General features: G+C 46.3%; 1 protein-coding gene across 4 annotated transcripts in view; it reads left to right on the forward strand.

Annotated features, from left to right (window-relative positions):
- dzip1l (DAZ interacting zinc finger protein 1-like) overlaps nucleotides 1-20,179 on the forward strand; it is a 173,644-nt gene that overhangs the window by 3,233 nt on the left and 150,232 nt on the right. For 2 of the 4 annotated variants that reach the window (XM_059650968.1, XM_048542811.2), the window contains exons 1-6: nucleotides 2,034-2,128; nucleotides 6,556-7,140; nucleotides 12,252-12,336; nucleotides 14,630-14,754; nucleotides 16,159-16,320; nucleotides 17,547-17,657. In XM_059650968.1, the coding sequence (XP_059506951.1) occupies nucleotides 2,126-2,128; nucleotides 6,556-7,140; nucleotides 12,252-12,336; nucleotides 14,630-14,754; nucleotides 16,159-16,320; nucleotides 17,547-17,657 (1,071 nt within the window). In that variant the 5' untranslated portion in view covers nucleotides 2,034-2,125. Of the gene's footprint in view, nucleotides 1-2,033; nucleotides 2,129-6,555; nucleotides 7,141-12,251; nucleotides 12,337-14,629; nucleotides 14,755-16,158; nucleotides 16,321-17,546; nucleotides 17,658-20,179 lie in introns of those variants that run through there. The other 2 variants (XM_048542812.2, XM_048542813.2) reach the window with 2 other exon arrangements.

The following is a 20,179-nucleotide window of genomic DNA, read 5'->3' on the forward strand; positions in this document are numbered from 1 at the left end:
TGGGCATGGACCCACAAAGGAAATGATTGCGAGGGAGGTGTAGCAGAATGGGACTAATAAGATAGATCTTCCAAAGAGCTGGCTCAGGTTTGATAGGCTAAATGGCCTCCTGCATTGTGAGATTCTGTGTTTCTTAAACACCTTCATTGTGTCAACCATTGATCTTTATGTTTTGTTTGGACTGAAACAATCCTGGTGTTGCCTGCAACATTTTTATGTGGTCGTGGGAACGCTGGCTAGAATTTTGTGACTAAAGTGGCTCGTTTGAGTTTGGAAATTTCCTGGCTTGGCAGAAGCACACTCCATTTGAAGGGCCTGTTAGAGCCAACCTCTGTTTCCAAAGGCATGGTGGTTGATATAATTGGGCCCACTGACTCTGGAAACAGAGCGTAGTTGGCAGTCGGGATGGGTGAGTATCCAGAGGGATCGTTTAGAAAGCCCATCTTTGAACCCTGCGACCTTGCTTTAGAAGCTGATGGTCTTGCTAGCCCTCACAGTTCAAGTTCCCTTCACACCTGCTCCCACCATCACCTCCTCCCCCATATTGCCATGCTACCCATGTGCCAATCCTTGCTGTACCCACTCAAATACCAACTCATGTCCCTGTCTTTCCCTTGTCCTGTCATAGCCCTCTGTCACTCCTATGCCAAGTTCTGCCCTTGTCCAGCCCCCGTATGCCTTCATAACATTCCACACATCCCCATAACAATTCATGCAGGAAGGGCAGACCTTGGAGTCCATTTGGAGAGAAAAAATTCTTCAGACAGTCAAATACCCTCAAATCTTGTTACAGAGATAATGGGAACTGCAGATGCTGGAGAATCCGAGATAACAAAGTGTGGAGCTGGATGAACACAGCAGGCCAGGCAGCATCTTAGGAGCACAAAAGCTGACGTTTCGGGCCTAGACCCTTCTAGGCCCGAAACGTCAGCTTTTGTGCTCCTAAGATGCTGCTTGGCCTGCTGTGTTCATTCAGCTCCACACTTTCTTACCTCAATCTTGTTACACTTGTTAGTACATAAAACTCCCATTCATAAGACAATATAAAACTTCTGAATCTCATTAATCTGTTATGAAACCAAACTTAATTCAATTCAGTAGTCAAGTCAAAGACAGCTAGTCCTTTTACAACATCTTTAAACTGCCAGTGAAACTGTGAATTCAGCCTCTTGCTGATTTGCGCTCTTTTGGCTTTTGAAACTCAGTCAGACATTGACAACACAATAATAGCCCTTGGGAAATACAAGCAAAGAAGCTGTGGGAAAGTGTTATGTTCCAACCTATACCAGATGACCTGTCAATCAAAGCAGCCCGGGAGACTGTTTTGAACTCTCACGGATAGTGCAAGTCTTTTTTCAAGTTTAAAGAGCAGAGGATATAAGAACTTGTTTTGAAACTTAAACAGGCTTTGTCTGCCCCTCAAGCATGTTTGTGTCTACTCAGTCCAGTCGGGACTCCCAACATTGGTTTAAAGTTCTTGAAACTGCCAAGGTGGGATCTTTTGAACTGAGTTTGTCCATGCTGAGTTTGGGCTTGTCACTTGTGAAAATCATGCCGCACGCCCCTCTCCCCAGCTGGGAAAAATTGGATTTGTTGAAGGTTGGCTCAGGACTTTTGCATCTGGGTCCCGCCCACCAATTTTGCGGAGGCTTCCCGACTCTGCGAAACTGTCCTGTAAATGTTCTGGCTTCCGAACCTAACTCATAATGCACAGTGGCTATATAGAAAGGAAAGCTATTTGTCACAAGCCCTTGCAATGTGGAATGGATGCTGAAGTTTAAAGAGTGGTAATGATCGTATTGTCAGTTTTCGTTAACCCATGCCAGTACCAAGAGGGTACTTTTGTAGTCGACCTGCATCTTTATAAATGGTCGCTTAGCCTTTTAGGTTAAGTTTAGCTCCTTGAGCACACATATTAGTTTTGTACTTTCATGCATATTGTCGCAGTGTTGGCTGTATTTATCCTGTGCAATTGTTCTAAGACAAACGATACTCATGTATGCCTTGGCATGTTATTTGGTCAGTCGTTTCCAAGCACTCGGTAGCAACTGATACAACATAGCTGCTCTGAGGGAATATTTGTTGTTTGCTGCAGTTTAGGATCTGGACCCAGCCTATAAAAGAAATGGTAAGGACTAAAGAATTAAGTGTGACTTGTGTACCATGCGCCGTAGAGTCAGACGAATGTAGGAACATTGGAATGAGGAGCAAGCTTAGGCTATTCAGCCCTTCAAGCCTGTTCTACCATTCCATAAGATCATGACTGATCATCACCTTCCTGTGAGCGCCACCCCCTTCCTCATGGCCCTCGATCCCCTTGACGATCAAAACTTTGTCCAACTCTGCCTGGAATAAGTTCAGTGATCCAGCCTCCACAGCTTTCTGGGGAGCAGAATTCCACAGACAAACAGAAAGGATTATGTATTCTCTGTGTGTTTCCATCTGTGTGTTTATATGAATCTTCCAGAACTCTAGTTCACTGTAGTGTAGTCTGGTGTGGTGGTGTATTGTGTCATGTAGTCCAACTCTACCTACGCTGTGCTATTTATGCTTACTGATGTGCAGCTCTGTGAAATCGTTGGAAGGCTGCTCTGTGGTCCTCAAGCTTTTGGAACCACAGCTTCTAGCTCAGGTAGCTTGTCACTAAACAGGAATATTTTCCACAAAGTACTTGAGAATGATATTAACAAGATAGAAGCTCAGAAATTCTGGGAAAATTCCAGCTGGGAGGGAGAGAGGTTAGGCCCTTGTGTTGCATTTCTATGATAGCTGTGTCTAGTGGCGACCCTTCTCACCTCTGCCCCTTCGTTCAGGCTGGTTAACTGCAGTTAAAAAGCTAAACAAGAGAAGAACGAGCAGATGCTAGAAATCAGAAACAAAAACAGAAATTGCTAGAAAACTTCACCAGGTCTGGCAGTATCTGTGGAGAGAAAGCAGAGCTAAAGTTTTGGATACAGTGCCCCTCCTACAGGCAAACTGTTTTAATAAGCTGTTCGGAATTTGCAAAACAACAGAACATAAAAGGTATTGTGCCACAACGATATTATTATCGGGCTTTGATGATTGTCAAAAGTTATTCTGTAACTTTCTTGCACAGTAGAGAAACTGGCCAAATGCCACCTTTAGGTTTGTCTTATACAAAATAAATGACATTGTAGGTGTATATGAGAGTGTTAAGACATTTTTTGATATGATAATGCGTGCAAAAGACTTGCAAAGCATTTTTGTAACCCATCTTTCCCTGTATCCCGTCTCCCACTGGAGTCAAACTTATTCACGTATCTGCCAGCCTCTGCTGCACTCTCTCTCTCGCTTTCTTTCTCTCTCAGACTCTCCTCCTCCTTCTTGGCACCTCCAGCCCTACTCTTGGCAGCTGTCCCCTCTCCTAGTACCTTCCTGTCACTCCTCGCACCACCCCTATGCACTAAATGTTTTCCCCTCTCTTGTCTATCTTGCTCGCTCTCTGTCAATTTCTCTCATTCCCCCTTTCATTCTCTCTCTCTCTTTTTCTAGTTGTTTCTGTAGGAGCAGGTTCTGTGTAATGTAGTGCTTGGTATTTGTCTGTACATGCCCTGAAGATATCTGACCTGTTTACACTTGAGCGTCTGTGTTTAGCTCTTTGTAGCAATATCGGAAGTGACACAACAGGCTTTCTGCTTAAATTGCAGCTTCCCATCTGAGCCGCGGGGAGTCCCATGAATTTCAAATGCAGCTTGACTTGATACAAAGCCTTTAACAGAACAAAATGCTTCACAGAAGCCAGTCTGGCACAGTGGCTCAGTGGTTAGCACTGCAGCCTCACAGCGCTAGGGACATGGGTTCAATTCCAGCCTCGGGTAACTGTCTGTGCGGAGTTTGCACATTCTCCCCGTGTCTGTGTGGGTTTCCTCTGGGTGCTCTGGTTTCCTCCCACAGTCACAAAGATGTGCGGTTTAGGTGGATTGGCCATGCTAAGTTGCCCATAGTGTTCAGGGATGCCCGGGCTGGTTGGGTTAGCCATGGGAAATGCAGGGTTTAAGGGGATGGGGTGAGTGTGGGTGAGATGCTCTTTGAAGGGTCAGTGTGGACCCAATGGGGGTGAATGGCCTGCTTCCACACTGTAGGGATTCCATGAAGGGGAAGAGTAAGCGAAGGTGACTTATTGAGAAGATGTGAATTTTCAGGAAGTTTCTGCTGGGGGGATTCGGGAAACGTGGTTCAGGGAAAATAATCCCGCACTCTGGGATCACTATGCACCAATAACTGAAGAATGGCGGACAGGGAAAGATGGGTATTCAGTGCGCTTGGGGCTGGGGGCATTGAGATATGGAGGCATTTGCAGATATGAGCAAAGCTTTCATTTGAATGTGTTATTGGACAGAGATCCAGGGGAGTTTGACTGGCACGGGGCGACATGTCACCCCTTCGCATATCATCGCATATCGATGATATGCGAAGAGACATATCATCTCTTCACATGATATGTGCGAAGAGATTTTGGACGCATTGCACGTTCTGTGCAATGGAATGTGGGAAGGGAAAGAGAATGTTGGTACTCGTGGTTGGAGGGATCAATAAGGATATTGATTAGTAGTAGGTTTGGGGCCAGCATTGGGAATGAGTGATGTTCACATAATTTGCTCAACTCACTCAACGGAGGGTAACGCAGCGTAGCGTAGCTTAAGGAGAGCAGCTGGCAAGAGAAGCTGTTAGACTAGGCTGTGAGACAGATTCGGATCGATCGTGTTCTGAATGAGAAAATACTACGTCAGTTTAGAAGAGCAGTAGCAAGTGAGAGGGAGGTCACTGGGTGCTGTCTGTTGTATGTGTAAATACGTATGGATGATGTCATTATAAGATTGTAAAAGATTGTAAGATGTGGGAGCAGATGTGGGCTATTCAACCCGTTGAATCCTTTCTACTGTTCAATGAAATCATGGCTGATCTGATTATCCTCAACTCCACTTTCTTGTCTTATCCCTGTGACTCTTGATTCCTTCAAAATCTATCTTGACCTTGAATATTTACAATGACTACATCTCGACATCCCTGTGCGATAACGAATTCCACAGATTCACGACCCTCAGAGAAGAAATTCTTCTTCATCTCTGCCTTCATTGTAAAGATTAAGCCCTCTGACCCTTGATTGTTCCACAAGGGGAAACAGCCTCTCCACATCTACCCTGTCAAGTCCCCTGAGAATCTTATAGATTTCAATGAGGTCGCATCTCATTCTTCAGTATTCCAGTTGTGAATGTGGACTGGGAGCTGTTTATGCTTTGATAAGGAGAGGGGTATTGAGACATGAGGAGGAGGTAGCTTGCCATCGAGGAGGCTGAGATTGTGTTCACTGCCCAGGAGATACCAAGAGGATTTCACTGTGAAGAACTTGGAGGTACCTTTATGTTGAAAGTGGTCTCTCTGGCCAGGCAGGAAAGGGACGTCCAGAAGCTTTTGGTACTCAGTGTTCAGAAAAGACAATGTGTAGAATGGGAGTGGGGGCAATGAACAAACTGAGGTAAGGGTGATGTTGAATGAATCATGGGCATCATTTACGGGAGTGTGTCAGGGGAACCAAGGTGCGGGTACAATAGGAGAATCCTAGAATAGAATCCCCATAGGGCCAAAGCCTGCACCAAAGACCATCCCGTCCAACCCCATCCCCACAGCTAACCACCTAGCCCATACATCACAGGGCAAATTAGCATGGACAATCCGGCTAACCTAGACATCTTTGGAATGTGGGAGGAAACCCACGCAGAGAATGTGCAAACTCCACGCAGTCACCCAAGGGTGGAATCGAACCCAGGTCCCTGGTAGTGAGTTTTGAGAAGATTTGTAGCTCAGGTTGAGGTTCTGGATGTGAGTTTGCTCACTGAGCTGGAAGGTTAGTTTTCAGACATTTCGTCACCATTCTAGGCAACATCATCAGTGAGCCTCCGACGAAGCGCTGGTGTTATGTCCTGCTTTCTATTTATATGTTTAGGTTTCCTTGGGTTGGTGATGTCATTTCCTGTGTTGGTGATGTCATTTCATGTTCTTTTTCTCAGGGGATGGTAGATTGGCTCCAAATCAATGTGTTTGTTGATGGAATTCCGGTTGGAATGCCATGCTTCTAGGAATTCTTGTGCGTGTCTCTGTTTGGCTTGTCCTAGGATGGATGTGTTGTCCCAATCAAAGTGGTGTCCTTCCTCATGTGTATGTAAGGATACGAGTGATAGTGGGTCATGTCGTTTTGTGGCTAGTTGATGTTCATGTATCCTGGTGGCTAGCTTTCTGCCAGTTTGTCCAATGTAGTGTTTGTCACAGTTCTTGCAAGGTATTTTTAGATGACGTTCGTTTTGCTTGTTGTCTGTATAGGGTCTTTTAAGTTCATTAGCTGATGAAGACAGCTAATTCCTGAACATTTCTCCAATCAATGGGGGTGGGGGGAGGTGAGTCGACATGTGAGGTCTGGGAGGGGGAAGGGTTAAAGGTGTTGGGTTGAGGGCGTGAGGGCACAATCTGTGTGGAGACTGTCATTTAAAATGAAAGTTGGGTCGTCTGACTTTGTGTCCTTTTCTCCCTCCCTCGCAGCCGTTTCTCAGCAACGCTTATTACCCCTCGCAATTTCGCTGGGCGAGACCGCAGAATTGCCGGGTGGTGGAGTTCATGATAGCATCGCAGGGTTTGTACCCAGGAACTGGGATGGGGTTCGGCGCCATGTCTTTGGGCACTTGCGGGCCAGCTGCTTTCAAATTCCAGTCAAGGCACGAAAGCGTGGACTGGAGACGGTTTAGTGCCATCGACGTGGACAGGGTGGCCAGGGAACTGGATGTTGCCACCCTGCAGGAGAACATCATGAGCGTGACCTTTTGCAACCTGGACTCGGAGAAGTGCCAGTGGTGCCAGAATGCTGTGGATCCAGTCCTGCTGAAGGTGTTCAAACTGGCCCAGCTGAACACGGAGTATCTACTGCACTCTCAGGAGCTGTTCACGAGCAGCATCCAGGCACTGGAGGAGCAGCTGCAGAGTGTGACGGAAGAACTAGAGAAGACCAAGCAGGAGATGGCCAAACAGGTGGAGGAGCTGAAGGCTGCGAAGGAGGAAGGCAGACGCCGGAAGAAGATGATCACGACCCTCCAGCTCCTTGTGCAGGCAGGAGCAAATAACTATCACAAGGTACCCATACCTCGGCCCTGACTGTGAAGAGTGGGTTTGACTGTATGTGTTAGATGGAGAGAGGGTTGGAAAGCCATTTGATCAGGACATTCCTCCACCACATTCCCATGACCTGATTGGTCTCACACAATCAAAGTATGCGTCAATCTCACAACATACATAGGAACTGAAATGAGGTGCAGTTCTTTATAACAGCCTCCAGTTGCAATCTCTTCTGTTTGTGTTCCAAAATGACAGCCAGCTGTAAAACACTCTCGCTCGTAATCCAAAAACTTGTCTCTAATGTTGTTTGAGGAAGAAATGTAGGCCAGGATGGTGAGGGTAGAGCACTGAGGCTTGTCGATTGAGTCCATCAGGGATGATTTGGTTTTGTAGGCAGGTACTAGGGTTTGTAGATTTGGTGAGGGTACAGTCCTCTTCTTAAGAGTAATGTGGTTACTTTAAGTCTGCCCAAGAGTGCAGGCAGGACCGCAATATCCCATCCATAATGCACCTGTCCCTGTGGCAGCACTGGACTGAGAGCATAGGCTAGCACAGTTGGTGGGAAGGCTGGCTTGCTAATGCTCAGTGACAACAACAGCGTGGGTTCAATTCCCATGCTGGCTGAGGTTACCATGAAAGACTCTCCTCAACCTCTCAGCTCACCCTGAGGCCTGGTCAGGTTAAACCATCACTGGTTATCTCTCCCTATAGTGAGAAATGGTCCTCTGCAAATATGGTGACTTTACCTTTACCTGAGTAGACTGAGATGTCAGCCTCAATCATGTGCTTGAGCCTCTCAGTATGACTCAGAACCGCAACCATTTGCTCAGGAAGCTGCAAAACATAAGCTGGGTGCACTGTCGTTTGCCATTAATGTGAATGATTTGGACGACACTATGGAAAACATGGTTAGTAAGTTTGCAGATGACACCAAAATTGTTGGTACAATAAACAGTGAAGAAGGTTATCTCAGAGCACAGTGGGATCTTGATCATCTGGGCTAATGGGCCGAGGAATGGCAGATGGAGTTTCATTTAAATAGATGTGAGGTGTTGCTTTTTTGTCAGGCAAACCAGGGGAGGACTTACACAGTTAATGCTAGGGCCGTAGCGAGTGCTGTTGAAGGGAGAGACCTACGGGTGCAGGGACATAATTCCTTGAAAGTGGCGTCACATGTGAATGGGGGTGAAGAAGGCATTTGGCACACTAGCCTTTATTGGTCAGAGCATTGACTACAGGAGTTGGGATATCATGTTACAACTGTACAAGACAATAGTGAGGCCCCTTTTGGAGTACGGCGTACAAATCTGGATGCCTTGTCATAAGAAGGATTTTATTACCCTGTAAAGGGTGTAGAAAAGATATACAAGCACATTAGCGAGACTGGAAGGTTTGAGTCATAAGGAGAGACAGGATAGACTGGGGCTGTTTTCCCTGGACCGTTAGAGGCTGAAGGGTGACCTTATAGAGCTTTATAAAATCATGACGGCAACAGTTTAAGGTGAGAGGGAAAGATTTAAAAGTTATCTGGGGGGCACAGTTTTCACACAGAGGGTTGTGAGCGTATTGGAAGAGCCGCCAGAGGAAGTGGTAGAAATGGGCACAGTTGTAGTGATTGTAATGAGATCAGCCTGGTGGACCTCATAAAAATGAGTTTCCTGATTGGTCCAGGTTAACCTGGACCAATCAGGAAGCCCTGGCTGACAGATAAAAACAGGAGTGTCTGAGGTTCTAAGATAACAAAGTGTGGAGCTGGATGAACACAGCAGGCCAAGCAGCATCAGGGGAGCTGGAAAGTTGACGTTTCGGGCTGGGACCCTTCTTCAGCTCCTCTGATGCTGCCTGGCCAGCTGTGTTCCTTCAGCTCCACATTGTGTTGTCTCCTATTAATCCCAACTCCTTTGAGTCTCAATGTCTACGTGCCTCACTCGCTATTTTGTACTGTTGCAGGGATTTGCCCAGTCCAGGGAATTCATTGTCAGTTGTCAATACCTTGGAATATCAACTTGCTGAGTGAGGCCAGCGACTCTAGTGGTGTGAGTGCAGAATCCACCAGGTACAAACATTAGCCCAGGGCCTCCAGTGTCCAGATCATGAAGACTGGATGTAGGAACCAAAATGCACTAGGGGGTCCCTGGGAGCAACAGATGCACCAACTCTGTGGAAATTGCCTGAGAAGCTTGAACAATCTGATGGGTCTTTCTGCAGGACCTCCTGGAAAAGTCTTTGGTTCTGAGCTTAAGTTGGAGACTTCAGAAAGTGCTGTGGTACTCACCCAGATAGCTGCCCAGGAAATGTTAGAACACTCTGAGTCTATCTCCTGGCTCACAACTGAATCAGTTCCACTGGTCCTTTGTTGCTTTTTATCATTTATATGAATGATTTGGATTTGAATATAGGAGGAATGGTTAGTAAATTTATAGGTGACACCAAAATTGGTGGTGTAGTGAACAGGGAAGAAGGTTATTACAGAGTGTGATGGGTCCTTGATCAGATGGGCAATGGGCCAAGGACTGACAGATGGACGTTAATCTAGATAAATGTGAGATGCTACATTTTGCAAAGGCAAACCAGGGCAGGTCTTACACACTTAATAGTAAGGTCCTGGGGAGTGTTTCCAAAGAGACCTTGGAGAGCTGGTTCATAGCTTTTTGAAGGTGGAGTTACAGGTAGACAGGATGGTGAAGAAGGTGTTTGCTACACTTGCCTTTATTGGTCAGTGCATTAAGTATAGGAGTTGGGAGGTCATGTTGTGGCTGTACAGGGCATTGCTTAGGCTACTTTTGGAGTATTGCATGCAATTCTGGTCTCCCTGCTATAGGAAGCATGTTGTTAAGCTTGAAAGGGTTCAGAAAAGATTTACAAGGATGTTGTAGGGTTGGAGGGTTTGAGCTACAGGGAGAGGCTGCATAGGCTGGGGCTATTTTCCCTGGAGCATCGGAGGCTGAGGGGTGACCATATAGAGGTTTATAAAATCTCGAGGGGCATGGATAGTGTGAACAGCCTTTTTCCCAGGGTAGGGGGGCCCAAAACTAGAGGGCATAGGTTTAAAGTGAGAGGGGAAGGATTCAAAAGGGACCTGAGGGGCAACATTTTTCACGCAGAGGGTGGTGTGTGTATGGAATGAGCTGCCAGAGAAAGTGGTGGAGGCTGGACCACAATTACAACATTTAAAAGGCTTTTGGATATACGTATGAATAGGAAGGGTTTAGAAGGATATAGGCCAAATGCTGGCAAGTGGGACTAGATTAGTTTAGGATATCTGGTCGGCATTGACAATTTGGACTGAAGGGTCTGTTTCCGTGCTGTACATCTCTATGACTCTAACTCCCCCCTCAACTACCACACTGGATAACTAAATTTGCCTTCTGGCAGCGAGTAACATTGAAAAGGGAAATGCAAGGTTTCCTGTATTGAGGGACATCTTCTGCAGTATGGGTTGGGCATTAGAACCAATTCCATGTGGGTAGCATCTGTCTGGTCACTGTCAGACGTAGGGTTTACAAGGCTAATCGGAGGATTTGGGCCAATAAACAAACAGAGATACCGTCATTGTTATAAGGTTCACAGTTTATGTAATTAAGGGCATGAGTTAATTACATTCAAGTATAAGTATTGCTGGGAATAAAATACAAAGCTTTTCGTCTTGCACTCATCAGGATAAATTGCAAGAATGTAAAAGGGGAGCAACATTTATGCTGTCTTGTGGACTTGCAGCTCACTAAGTTGTTTCAGAAATGATGAAGGGAAGTTCTAAAAGATATGAATCACAATATTTAATCAAATTAACCCTTGAATACACAAGGTGGCTTTCTGAAAATAAATTCAGATACAAGAGTCTTACATGAGATGAGTTTAGGCAATCACAGTCCAACTCTAAAGGCTGCATTTCCCCTGTTGAGTGGGTAGCTGAAGTTGGGGCATTTCCTGACATGGCAGAGCCCACCTTGATATTATGCCCCAGGGAGATGTGGGCACAATTGAATTCTGCCTGATGCTGGGGTGGATGAGTATCGAGATGGGCTTGTTAAAAAATCTGTCTTGATTCTAAGATGACATCACCCTAGTTTTCTAGGGCTGTTCTGCCATCTGGCCCTTACCCCTCTGCACACTCCTCATGTAATCTCAGGCTTCCCATATCCTCAATATGCCACCTCCTACTCCCATGATTCTCCATGGCAATTCTCACCCCAAAAGCTCATCACCTGGTATTCCACAGGCAGACAACACGCGTCATGTGGAGATAAAAAAAGCCTTCATGTAATCAACGCAGGACATTCATGAATTGTATTCACAAGGTTTAAATCCCCTCATATGATTGACAAATTGTGAAGAATGGTTTGTGTTCTATAATCACATCAACGACTGATCATCCTTTAATACCCTGTTAAAACTGTCAACTAAAATGTGAAACCACCACATTTGAAACTCAGCCAAGTGTTCATAATGGGCTAAACTATTAAAAAATAAAGTTCTTGGGGAAATGTCAACACTGAAGCCTATTGAAACTGTAGGAACAGATAATTTTTTCTAAGCCACATCATGTGCAGTCCAGAAACATGTATTCTTTCATCTGCAGCTGAGTTTCTGTTCATTTCAACAGGGCTGGGTACGTAATTAACTTCACATCATGACAGTTAAATGACAGACAGTATTCACCTCTCAGGAGCATCCATAACTCTGTAAATATATGACTCCCATACTGTGGTTCAAGGCCTTTGGAACAGCAAAAGCAGGGTCTATGTACTTGTGGTCCAACAGATTTGATTTGTACATTTCGCAGATACTGACCCCCCCGCCCCCCATTTGCTGGCATCTAAGGTGTTTAGATCATCGCAACCTGTTCACACTTGGGGAGTGCATAAAAGAGCCAGCTCAAGAATGAGTTACTCTGTATGTTCCCTTCTGAGGCTGAGATACGTTGGTGAGCAGCCGGAGAGCAGCGCATTGATGTGCAGGAGCTGAGGATTTTTGGCCGTCACGCAGTGTGTTTGTAACAGAAAATTCACCACCGCAAATACCCATCTCACAATGGGTGGTAAAGGCCGGTCAAGTGACTAGGCCAGGGTGAGGGTGCTGGGTCAGTTCCCTCTTTCTCTGCCATTGATTTTATTTTCTTTTTGTTACAGTGCCAATTTTGTGACAAGGCATTCCTGAACTATTCCTTCCTCCAGGGGCATGTTGTGCGTCGGCACCCGGAAATCACTGAGGCTGGTAAGAGAGAGATGCTTCTCAACTTTCCACTCAGGACCGGATACTAGAAAGGGATGTGCTGGAACCCACAGCACTCACTTGTAGCCCCTTTGGCCAGTGAATGTTTCGGGAGCTGTCCTTTGCATTCTATGTTAGAGACTTTGAGAGCAGAAGTAGACCATCCAGCCCACCGAGCCCACTGTACTATTCACCAGATCATGGATAATCCTCCAACTTGGCGCCAAACTCCCTCCTGCTCTCTCCCCATAGCCCTTGACATCTTTAGCCTCAAAATCCATCTGCTGTTTTCTCAAGCATATCCATGTACTAGCCCACCATAGAGTAAACCCTCGGAGAAAGAGCAGGCCATTCGGCCTTCGAGCCTGTTCCGCCATTCAGTATGATCCCGTATCTTGATGCCATTTTTCCTTTTTCTTCCCGTACCCCTTGATGTCATTAATTTCTAAAATATGTTTGTCCCTTACTTGAATATATTCAGTGACTTGGCCTCTGTTGTCTTTTGTGGTACAGAATTCTGCAGGTTGACCATACTTTGAGCGAAGACATTTTTTCTCATCCTAATCCTAAGCATGCTGAGACCGTGACCCTTGGTTCCAAACTCCCCAATCAGGGAAAACATTCTCCCTGTATCTGCTCTTTCAAGCCCTGTTCGACTTCTGTTTGTCTCAATCAGATCCTCTCTCGTCATCCTTCTGAATCCTGGTGAAGCCAAGTCAAAACCGTCACTCCTCTGATGTCGTGGGTAGCCTTCTGTGGAAGAGAATTCCACAGGTTCACCACCCTCTGAATGAAGACCATTCTGATTTGATTTGCTTTAATTTATACTTTTATATTCACTGTATCTCAGTACATGCGATAATGATAAATAAAATCAACTTCTCATCTGAGATAGCAAAGTGTGGGGCTAGATGAACACAGCAGGCCAAGCAGCATCTTAGGAGCCTAAAAGCTGACGTTTCGGGCAGAGACCCTTCTACAGAAAAGCTTTTCTGATGAAGGGTGTGAGCCCGAAACGTCAGCTTTTGTACTCCTAAGATGCTGCTAGGCCTGCTGTGTTCATCCAGCTCCACACTTTGTTATCTTGGATTCTCCAGCATCTGCAGTTCCCATTATCTCTCTCCTCATCTGAGTTGTAAATGGCCTACTCTAGAACCTGAGATTGTATTTTAAGCATCTGTATTTTGTTTTTAAAATCAACCTGTTTGGATATGTTGTGACTCATCACCATACTCTGAGGTACGACTAGAACCTGGGCCGCCTTAACCAGAGATAGGGACCCCACCACTTTATTACAAGAGACTGTTTTGTGCTTAGTGCCTGCTTGTTATTTCCATTAATGTTTTAGTTTGTTGCTATAACTTTCCAAAGCTCTCTCCTTTCCTTTATTGGATCTTAAAGTGTTGGGAAGTATGTATTTAATAGGCCTGGAATGGGGCAGCAAGAGATAACCCCAGAGTACGGAACTGGAGTGCTCCCAGGGAGGGGCTGAGGCACTGCTGAACTAGTTGGACTCATTATACTAACATTACGTATAATGTTTTAGGGAGTTTTAATTACCTGCAGCTTGTATTTACACAGCACCTTCACGGAATCCTTTTATCCTTCTCAGGTCTCACGTCTCCTCCTGTGACTCTAGGATTTTGGCTTCCTGATCAATTCCACTCCTCTCTTCTGCACCCTCTCTCTCTCTCTCCCTCATTGCAGCCCCTCCCCTGTCTTTAGCCTCACCTTGCCTATACCCAGCCTTCAGCCCCCTTTCCACCTCCAACACTTGTTGCCTTCCTCCTGTCTCCATCTCTAGCTCAAGAGGACTTTCTCCAGATTCTACCACCAAACCCCCAGCCTCTAGTCTTTTCACTGCCTTCGGCATCTCTCCCTACCTCGTGGCCCCCCTCCCCTTGCTTCTGCCGAGTGTCAAGCCTTCTGCCCACTCCCAGCCCCTCCCACTCCTTCCTGCCCCATTACCCACCCTCTGCCCAGTCTCCCATCTCCAGATCCTTCCTTTCACCTGCAGGCCTGTTTTCTAAACCTCTCAAGCTTTGTCTCCGAAATATCAATATTCCTCCCTTCAAGCCACAGCCACTTCAGTTCCCATTCCATCCCCATTCACCACCCGCCCCCCAACTACAATGAGCGATACATTTATTGCTGCAGTCAGAGGGGATTTAAACACTGACTGGAAACTCTGGTGAAGTCAGTCACGCTGGGATGTGGGTGTCATGTGGTCTATCGTTGGGCCTCTGAGATTGCCTCGCATCACCCTTGCTCAGCCTTTGTTGTGCTTTTCTTTCAGAGAGGAAGAAGAAGCACCGGACCGAGCAGATTGAGGATGAGATCAGGGAGCTCCGGGAGCAGCTGCAGGTCAGCCAGTCCCAGCTACAGCTCGAGAGGGAGGCAGATACGCTCCGCCGCGGCCAGGTCAGTGGTTCACAGTGTTGTACCTGTCATACTGACACAAGTCTCTCTAACGTACTAACGACCTCCCTGTGCAAAGCCAGCTAAACCTGAAAGTGTGTTTTTTTTACTCATCCACTGGGCCAGCATTTGTTGAGAAGGTGGGGGTGAGCTGCTGTCTTGAACTGCTGCAGTCCTCCTGCTGTGGGTTGACCCACAGTGCTGTAAGGGAGGGAATTCCAGGATTTTGACTCAGCAACAGTGAATGAAGGGCGATATATTTTCAAGTCAGGATGGTGAGTGGCTTGGAGGGGAACTTGGATGTTGCCATATATCTGCGGCCCTTGTCCTTCTAGTCGTGGGTTTGGAAGATGCTGACTGAGGATCTTTGGTGAATTTCAGCAGTGCACCTTGTCGATGGTACACACTGCTGCTACTGAGTGTCTGTGATGGAGGGAGTGAATGATTGTGGATGTGATGTCAATCAAGCGGCTGCTTTGTCCTGGATGGTGTCAAGCTTCTCTAGTGTTGTTGGAGCTGCACTCATCCAGGCAAGTGGGGAGTGTTCCATCACACTCCTGACTTGTACCTTGTCGATGGTGGACAGGCTTTGGGAAGACAGAAGGTAACTTACTTGCTGCAGTATTCCCAGCTTCTGACCTGCTCTTAAGCAGGTGATTGCTTAGCCGGAGCTGCTTTATAGCACTGTTGATGACACCTTCCATCACTATACTGATGAACGAGAGTAGACTTATGGGGTGGTAATTGGCCAGGTTGGATTTGTCTTGCTTCTTTGTGTGCACAACATTCCTGGGCAATTTGCCATTTTGTCGGATAGATGTTAAGTATACTGGAACACAAGTCTTACATAGTGTTACCAGAACATTGATGTCACATGGAGCAGCATTCCCTCTAAAATGTGTAGCTGCACAGCTGATCCAAGATCCTGTGCTTGTCTCAGTGTTGTAATCCATGTTCTGTGTACAGTATTCTAAAAGTGACCTGACCTATGTCCTGTACAGTTCCAACATGACCCTCCCAACTCCTATACGCAATGCATCGACCAATGAAGGCAAGCATACCAAACACCTTCTTCACCATCCTGTCTACCCGTGACTCCACTTTCAAGGAACTATGTACCTGCACCCCAAGGTCTCTCTTTTCGACAACACTCCCCAGGACCGTAGCATTAACTCCATAAGTCCCTCCCTGATTAGTCTCACCAAAATGTAACACGCCACATTTATCTAAATTAAAATCCATCTGCCACACAGCAGATGGACAATCCATCCTAAGCCCATTGGTCCATCTGATCAGGGTCCCGCTGTACTCTGAGATAACCTTCTTTACTGCCCACTGTACGACCTATTGTGGTGCCATCTGCAAACTCACTCAGCATACCTCTTACGTTCACATCTTCTGAATTAGGAACTGGAAAATTCTCGCAGGAGGGAGGAAGACGTAAGAAAGGAGTTTGAGAGCTGGAAGGAGGAAGAAAGAAAAAAGTTTTTCCAGGAAATGGAGCGCCTAAGACAGGAGCTCCTGGTGGAGTTTCAGGGTATTGCTGTGAAGAACCAGTCTATTGAAGCGGTGAGTGAAATATTTTAAGTTAATTCCTTTGGTTCGCACTAAAATAGGCATTGTACTGCCCGGGGTACTGCTGCTCAGAGCCAGCAATGTAGCATTGTGTAGGCTGCAAAAGGCCATTCAGTTCAGCTGGCCCATTTTGATCTTTATGAGCAGACTCTCAATCTATCTTGTGTGACCTGATCAGTAAGATTCCTGTGTTCCTTTCCCTATCGTGTTTTTATGAATCCTATGTTTGTCATAATTTGATAACCACAAGCAATGCAAATGTGCGATGGAATTTTGGAGAATAGATGCCACTTCCCAAATGAAACATAACTTGAACAGACGACAAGACAGCCCAATGCTCTACTTAGGAAAGAAACCTCAGAAGTAATATTTGGATGATTGAGAATTTCATGGACTCTGGCTTGAATGCAAATCTCAGATTGCCATTGATCTTGTGTTGTTATTTTAAGGGGACAATCTGCATTCAGCAATGTGTTGTAATTATTTTCACACTGAAGCGTTCATAATTCTGCAATATGTTTATTGTTTTAATTTTCATGATTGTCTGCACGTTATGAATTATGATTGCTTATTTTATTTCCTTTGCCATCACAACTTGGTACCTGTCACTAAGAAGGTTATTTTTAACAAAAGCTGAAAGAACTGCGGATGCTGCAAATCAGGAACAAAAACAGAAGAAGCGCTGCAGGTCTAGCAGCATCTGTGAAGGAGAAAACAGAGTTAAAATTTCGGGTTCGGTGACCCTTCCTCAGAATACTCCGTTGTTCCCTCTGTTGTTTTGTCAGCCCTGTTTTTCATCTGCCCCCAGAGCCGATAAGTGACTGTGGACCCCCCCCCACCATGCTGATCAGCGCCTGTTCTCTCACTACTAGTCCTGTCCTGTCCATCTTGTTTAATATCTCCTGACCTACACTCACATTCTGTTTTGTTGCTTTTCTTCTCTATGCACACGTGCATTACCCTTTCCGAATAACTCTGGGCTAACTTTAATCTGGTACATCTCCCCCTTTTCTGAAGCTTTTCTGTGTACCTCAACACTGTTTGCCTCCTTCCACAGATGCTGGCCAACTTGATGAGTGTTCCAGCAGTATTTTCTGCTCCAGCAGTGTTTTGCTTTTGTAGAAATAATTCACTGGGTTGTGGCATGTTTAAAGGTGCAGGAGGTTTGCTGTTTCCCCCATTGACCAGAAGAGTTCAAAGTTGGATGTTGTAATCATTAGAAACTGCAGGAGATTCAAGTGGGAACTCCAGTGCTGTCGACTGGGACGACATACCGCACTGAGGATCACAAGGAGGAGCTGAGAAACTGGAAGGAGAGATTTGAGAAGCTGGTGAGTGAAAACGCTGTCAACCATTCAGCGTGGGAACTGCAGCATTGCCTGGTGTTGTGGGGTTTGTCTGGGTGGGATGGTCGCCGGGAGCTCCATAAGCTGTGAAACCCAGCAGGGTCTCACCATGCAGTCCCTGGGGCCTGGGCAAGAACAAAAACGAACAGGAATTTCGTTGGACGTTCCAGGAAATCGTGAATTAAACACCTTCCCTTTTCAACCCAGCCCACATTGACATGGCCTGTCAATGGTCTGTTCCCCTCACTTACACTTTAAGCCCTAATGCTCCTTCACATGTCTGCCCTGGCGTGTTCCCCACCTTCTCCATGTCACCTCCCGAGTGAAAGCTCTCAATCAGCACTCTCTATCAGAGACCCCAAAGGTAATCAATGAAACGCCAGAATATTGATTGTTTGTCACATTCTGGGTCGGCCACAGAATTCCACAGAAGTTACAGTGTGGAATGTACGATGTTTGATGGGGACGACATCAAGAGAGCTTTACTTTTGGTAAATTGTGGTTTCAAAGAGTAGAGGTAGCTTTACTCTGTGTTTGGCCTATGCTGACCTTGTCCCAGGAGTGTTTGATGAAGGTGTTGTTGGGAGAACCTTACTTTCAGTTCAAAAGCGTAAAGTGGCTTTACTCTGTGTCAAACCCCATGCTGTACTGGTCCTGGGAGTGTTTGATAGGCTCAGTGTAGAGAAAGCTTTACTTTGTATCTAACCCTGTGCTGTACCTGCTCTGGGAGTGTTTGATGGAAATAGTATAGAGGAAGCTTTACTGTATCTAACTCCATGCTGTCCTGGAAATATTTGATGGGGTCAGTGTAGCAGAAGGTTTACTAAAAGAGTAGAGGGAGCTTTACTTGCATGTTGCTTTCAGTTGAAAAGAATCGAATGTACAGCCAGGTGAATCAGGAACAGGATTAGGCCATTCAGCCCCTTGAGCCTTCTCCTCCATTCAGTAAGATTCCATTTGTGACCTGATCTACACTTTGCCCCCTCCCCCTCATAAGCTTTCCCCGCTTTGCTTAACACAAGTCTATCTACGTTGGCCTTAAAAATATACAAAGATGCTGCTTCCTCTGCCATTTCAGGAGCAGTGTCCCAATGACTCATGGCCGTCGGAGGGGAAAATTCTTTTGTCTTATCTCTGTTTTAAATGGGTGACCCACTTTTAAGACAATGACTCCCTCCTTCTCGTTTCGTGAAGCAACATTCTTCCTGCATCTTCCTGCCAATGCCACTCAGAATCTTATGTTTCAATAAAGTTGCTTCATAGAATTCCTACAGTGCAGAAGCAGGCCATTCAGCCAGTTGGGTCTGCACTGACCTTCTGAACAGCATACCACCTGGAGCCACCCCTGCATTTCCCATGGCTAAACCACCTAGCCTGCACATCCCTGGACACTATACGGGCCAATCCATCTAACTTGCACATCTATGGGCTGTGGGAGGAAACTGGGGCACCTGGAGGAAACCCACGCAGACACGGGGAGAGCATGCAAACTCCACACAGACAGTCGCCCGAGGGTGGGATTGAACGTGCATCCCCTGGCGCTATGAGACAACAGTGACAACAGCACTGTGCCGCCCTCTTCTAAACCCCAGATACTACAAGCCTGGCCTGACCAACCTTTCCTCTTAATTTATTCACAGGAGTGGGTGGCCTCTTTATTCCTTCTGTCAAAGTGTGATACCTGCTCTCTCTCTCTCCCCCTTGCCCCTCAACAGTGGAATGCCCTGTCAAGGTCTAGGCTCACCCAAGAGCAATAATGACTTGCATGGGGCCTGCCGATGTACAGACAGTGGTGGGGGGAGGTGGCATCTTTGGAGGCACAGGGGAACGAAGCTGTCTGGAACTTGTGTAGACGTTCTCCTCCTGAGCACCACTCCCTCAGCAATGAGGCCCCCATATATTGGGGCGAATATACACTTCCTGTGGCTTCCCGCTGTCATGAAATTTTGCCCTGATGCCCCTTTGTCATGAGTGGTCCTCAGATTGATGCCTAAAACATGGTCTAGTGTCTGTATTGGCCATCCCGCCTGTCTGATGCTGACCCGTCTCCCCTGTTAAGCTGGGATTTGAGGCATGGGAAAGCAGTGGGCTGTGTGGATTGACCAAGCAGATTTGGCCTCCTGTTTCTTAGCCAAACGTGCTCGGCAGCAGAAATCTCCCCCCGTGTCTGAAAGCTGCTGTACCACCTGTGTCTCACATGATCCATCCCTGCCCCAGCATTTACATTGATCTGTCAGAATAGTTCTCAGCCTGTCTGTGAAGTCTTCTGTTTAATGAGAGAGGCTAACGCCAGGGCACAGTTCCTTCAGTGGGAGGTGTTTTTCCCTCTGTCTTTTTATCTCTCTCACTCTTCCCCTCACTCCATTGTCCCTCTCTCTCTCTTTCATTCTCCCCCTACCCCCCCCTCTGTCTTTCTCTTACTGCCTCTCTCTCTCTCTGTATCTCTCTTTCTCTATCTCTTTCTCTCTTTCTCTATTTGTTTTTCTTTCTTTCTTTCTTTCTTTCTC

The sequence above is a fragment of the Stegostoma tigrinum genome, chromosome 14, assembly GCF_030684315.1.
Source record: "Stegostoma tigrinum isolate sSteTig4 chromosome 14, sSteTig4.hap1, whole genome shotgun sequence".
Lineage (NCBI taxonomy): Eukaryota > Metazoa > Chordata > Chondrichthyes > Orectolobiformes > Stegostomatidae > Stegostoma > Stegostoma tigrinum.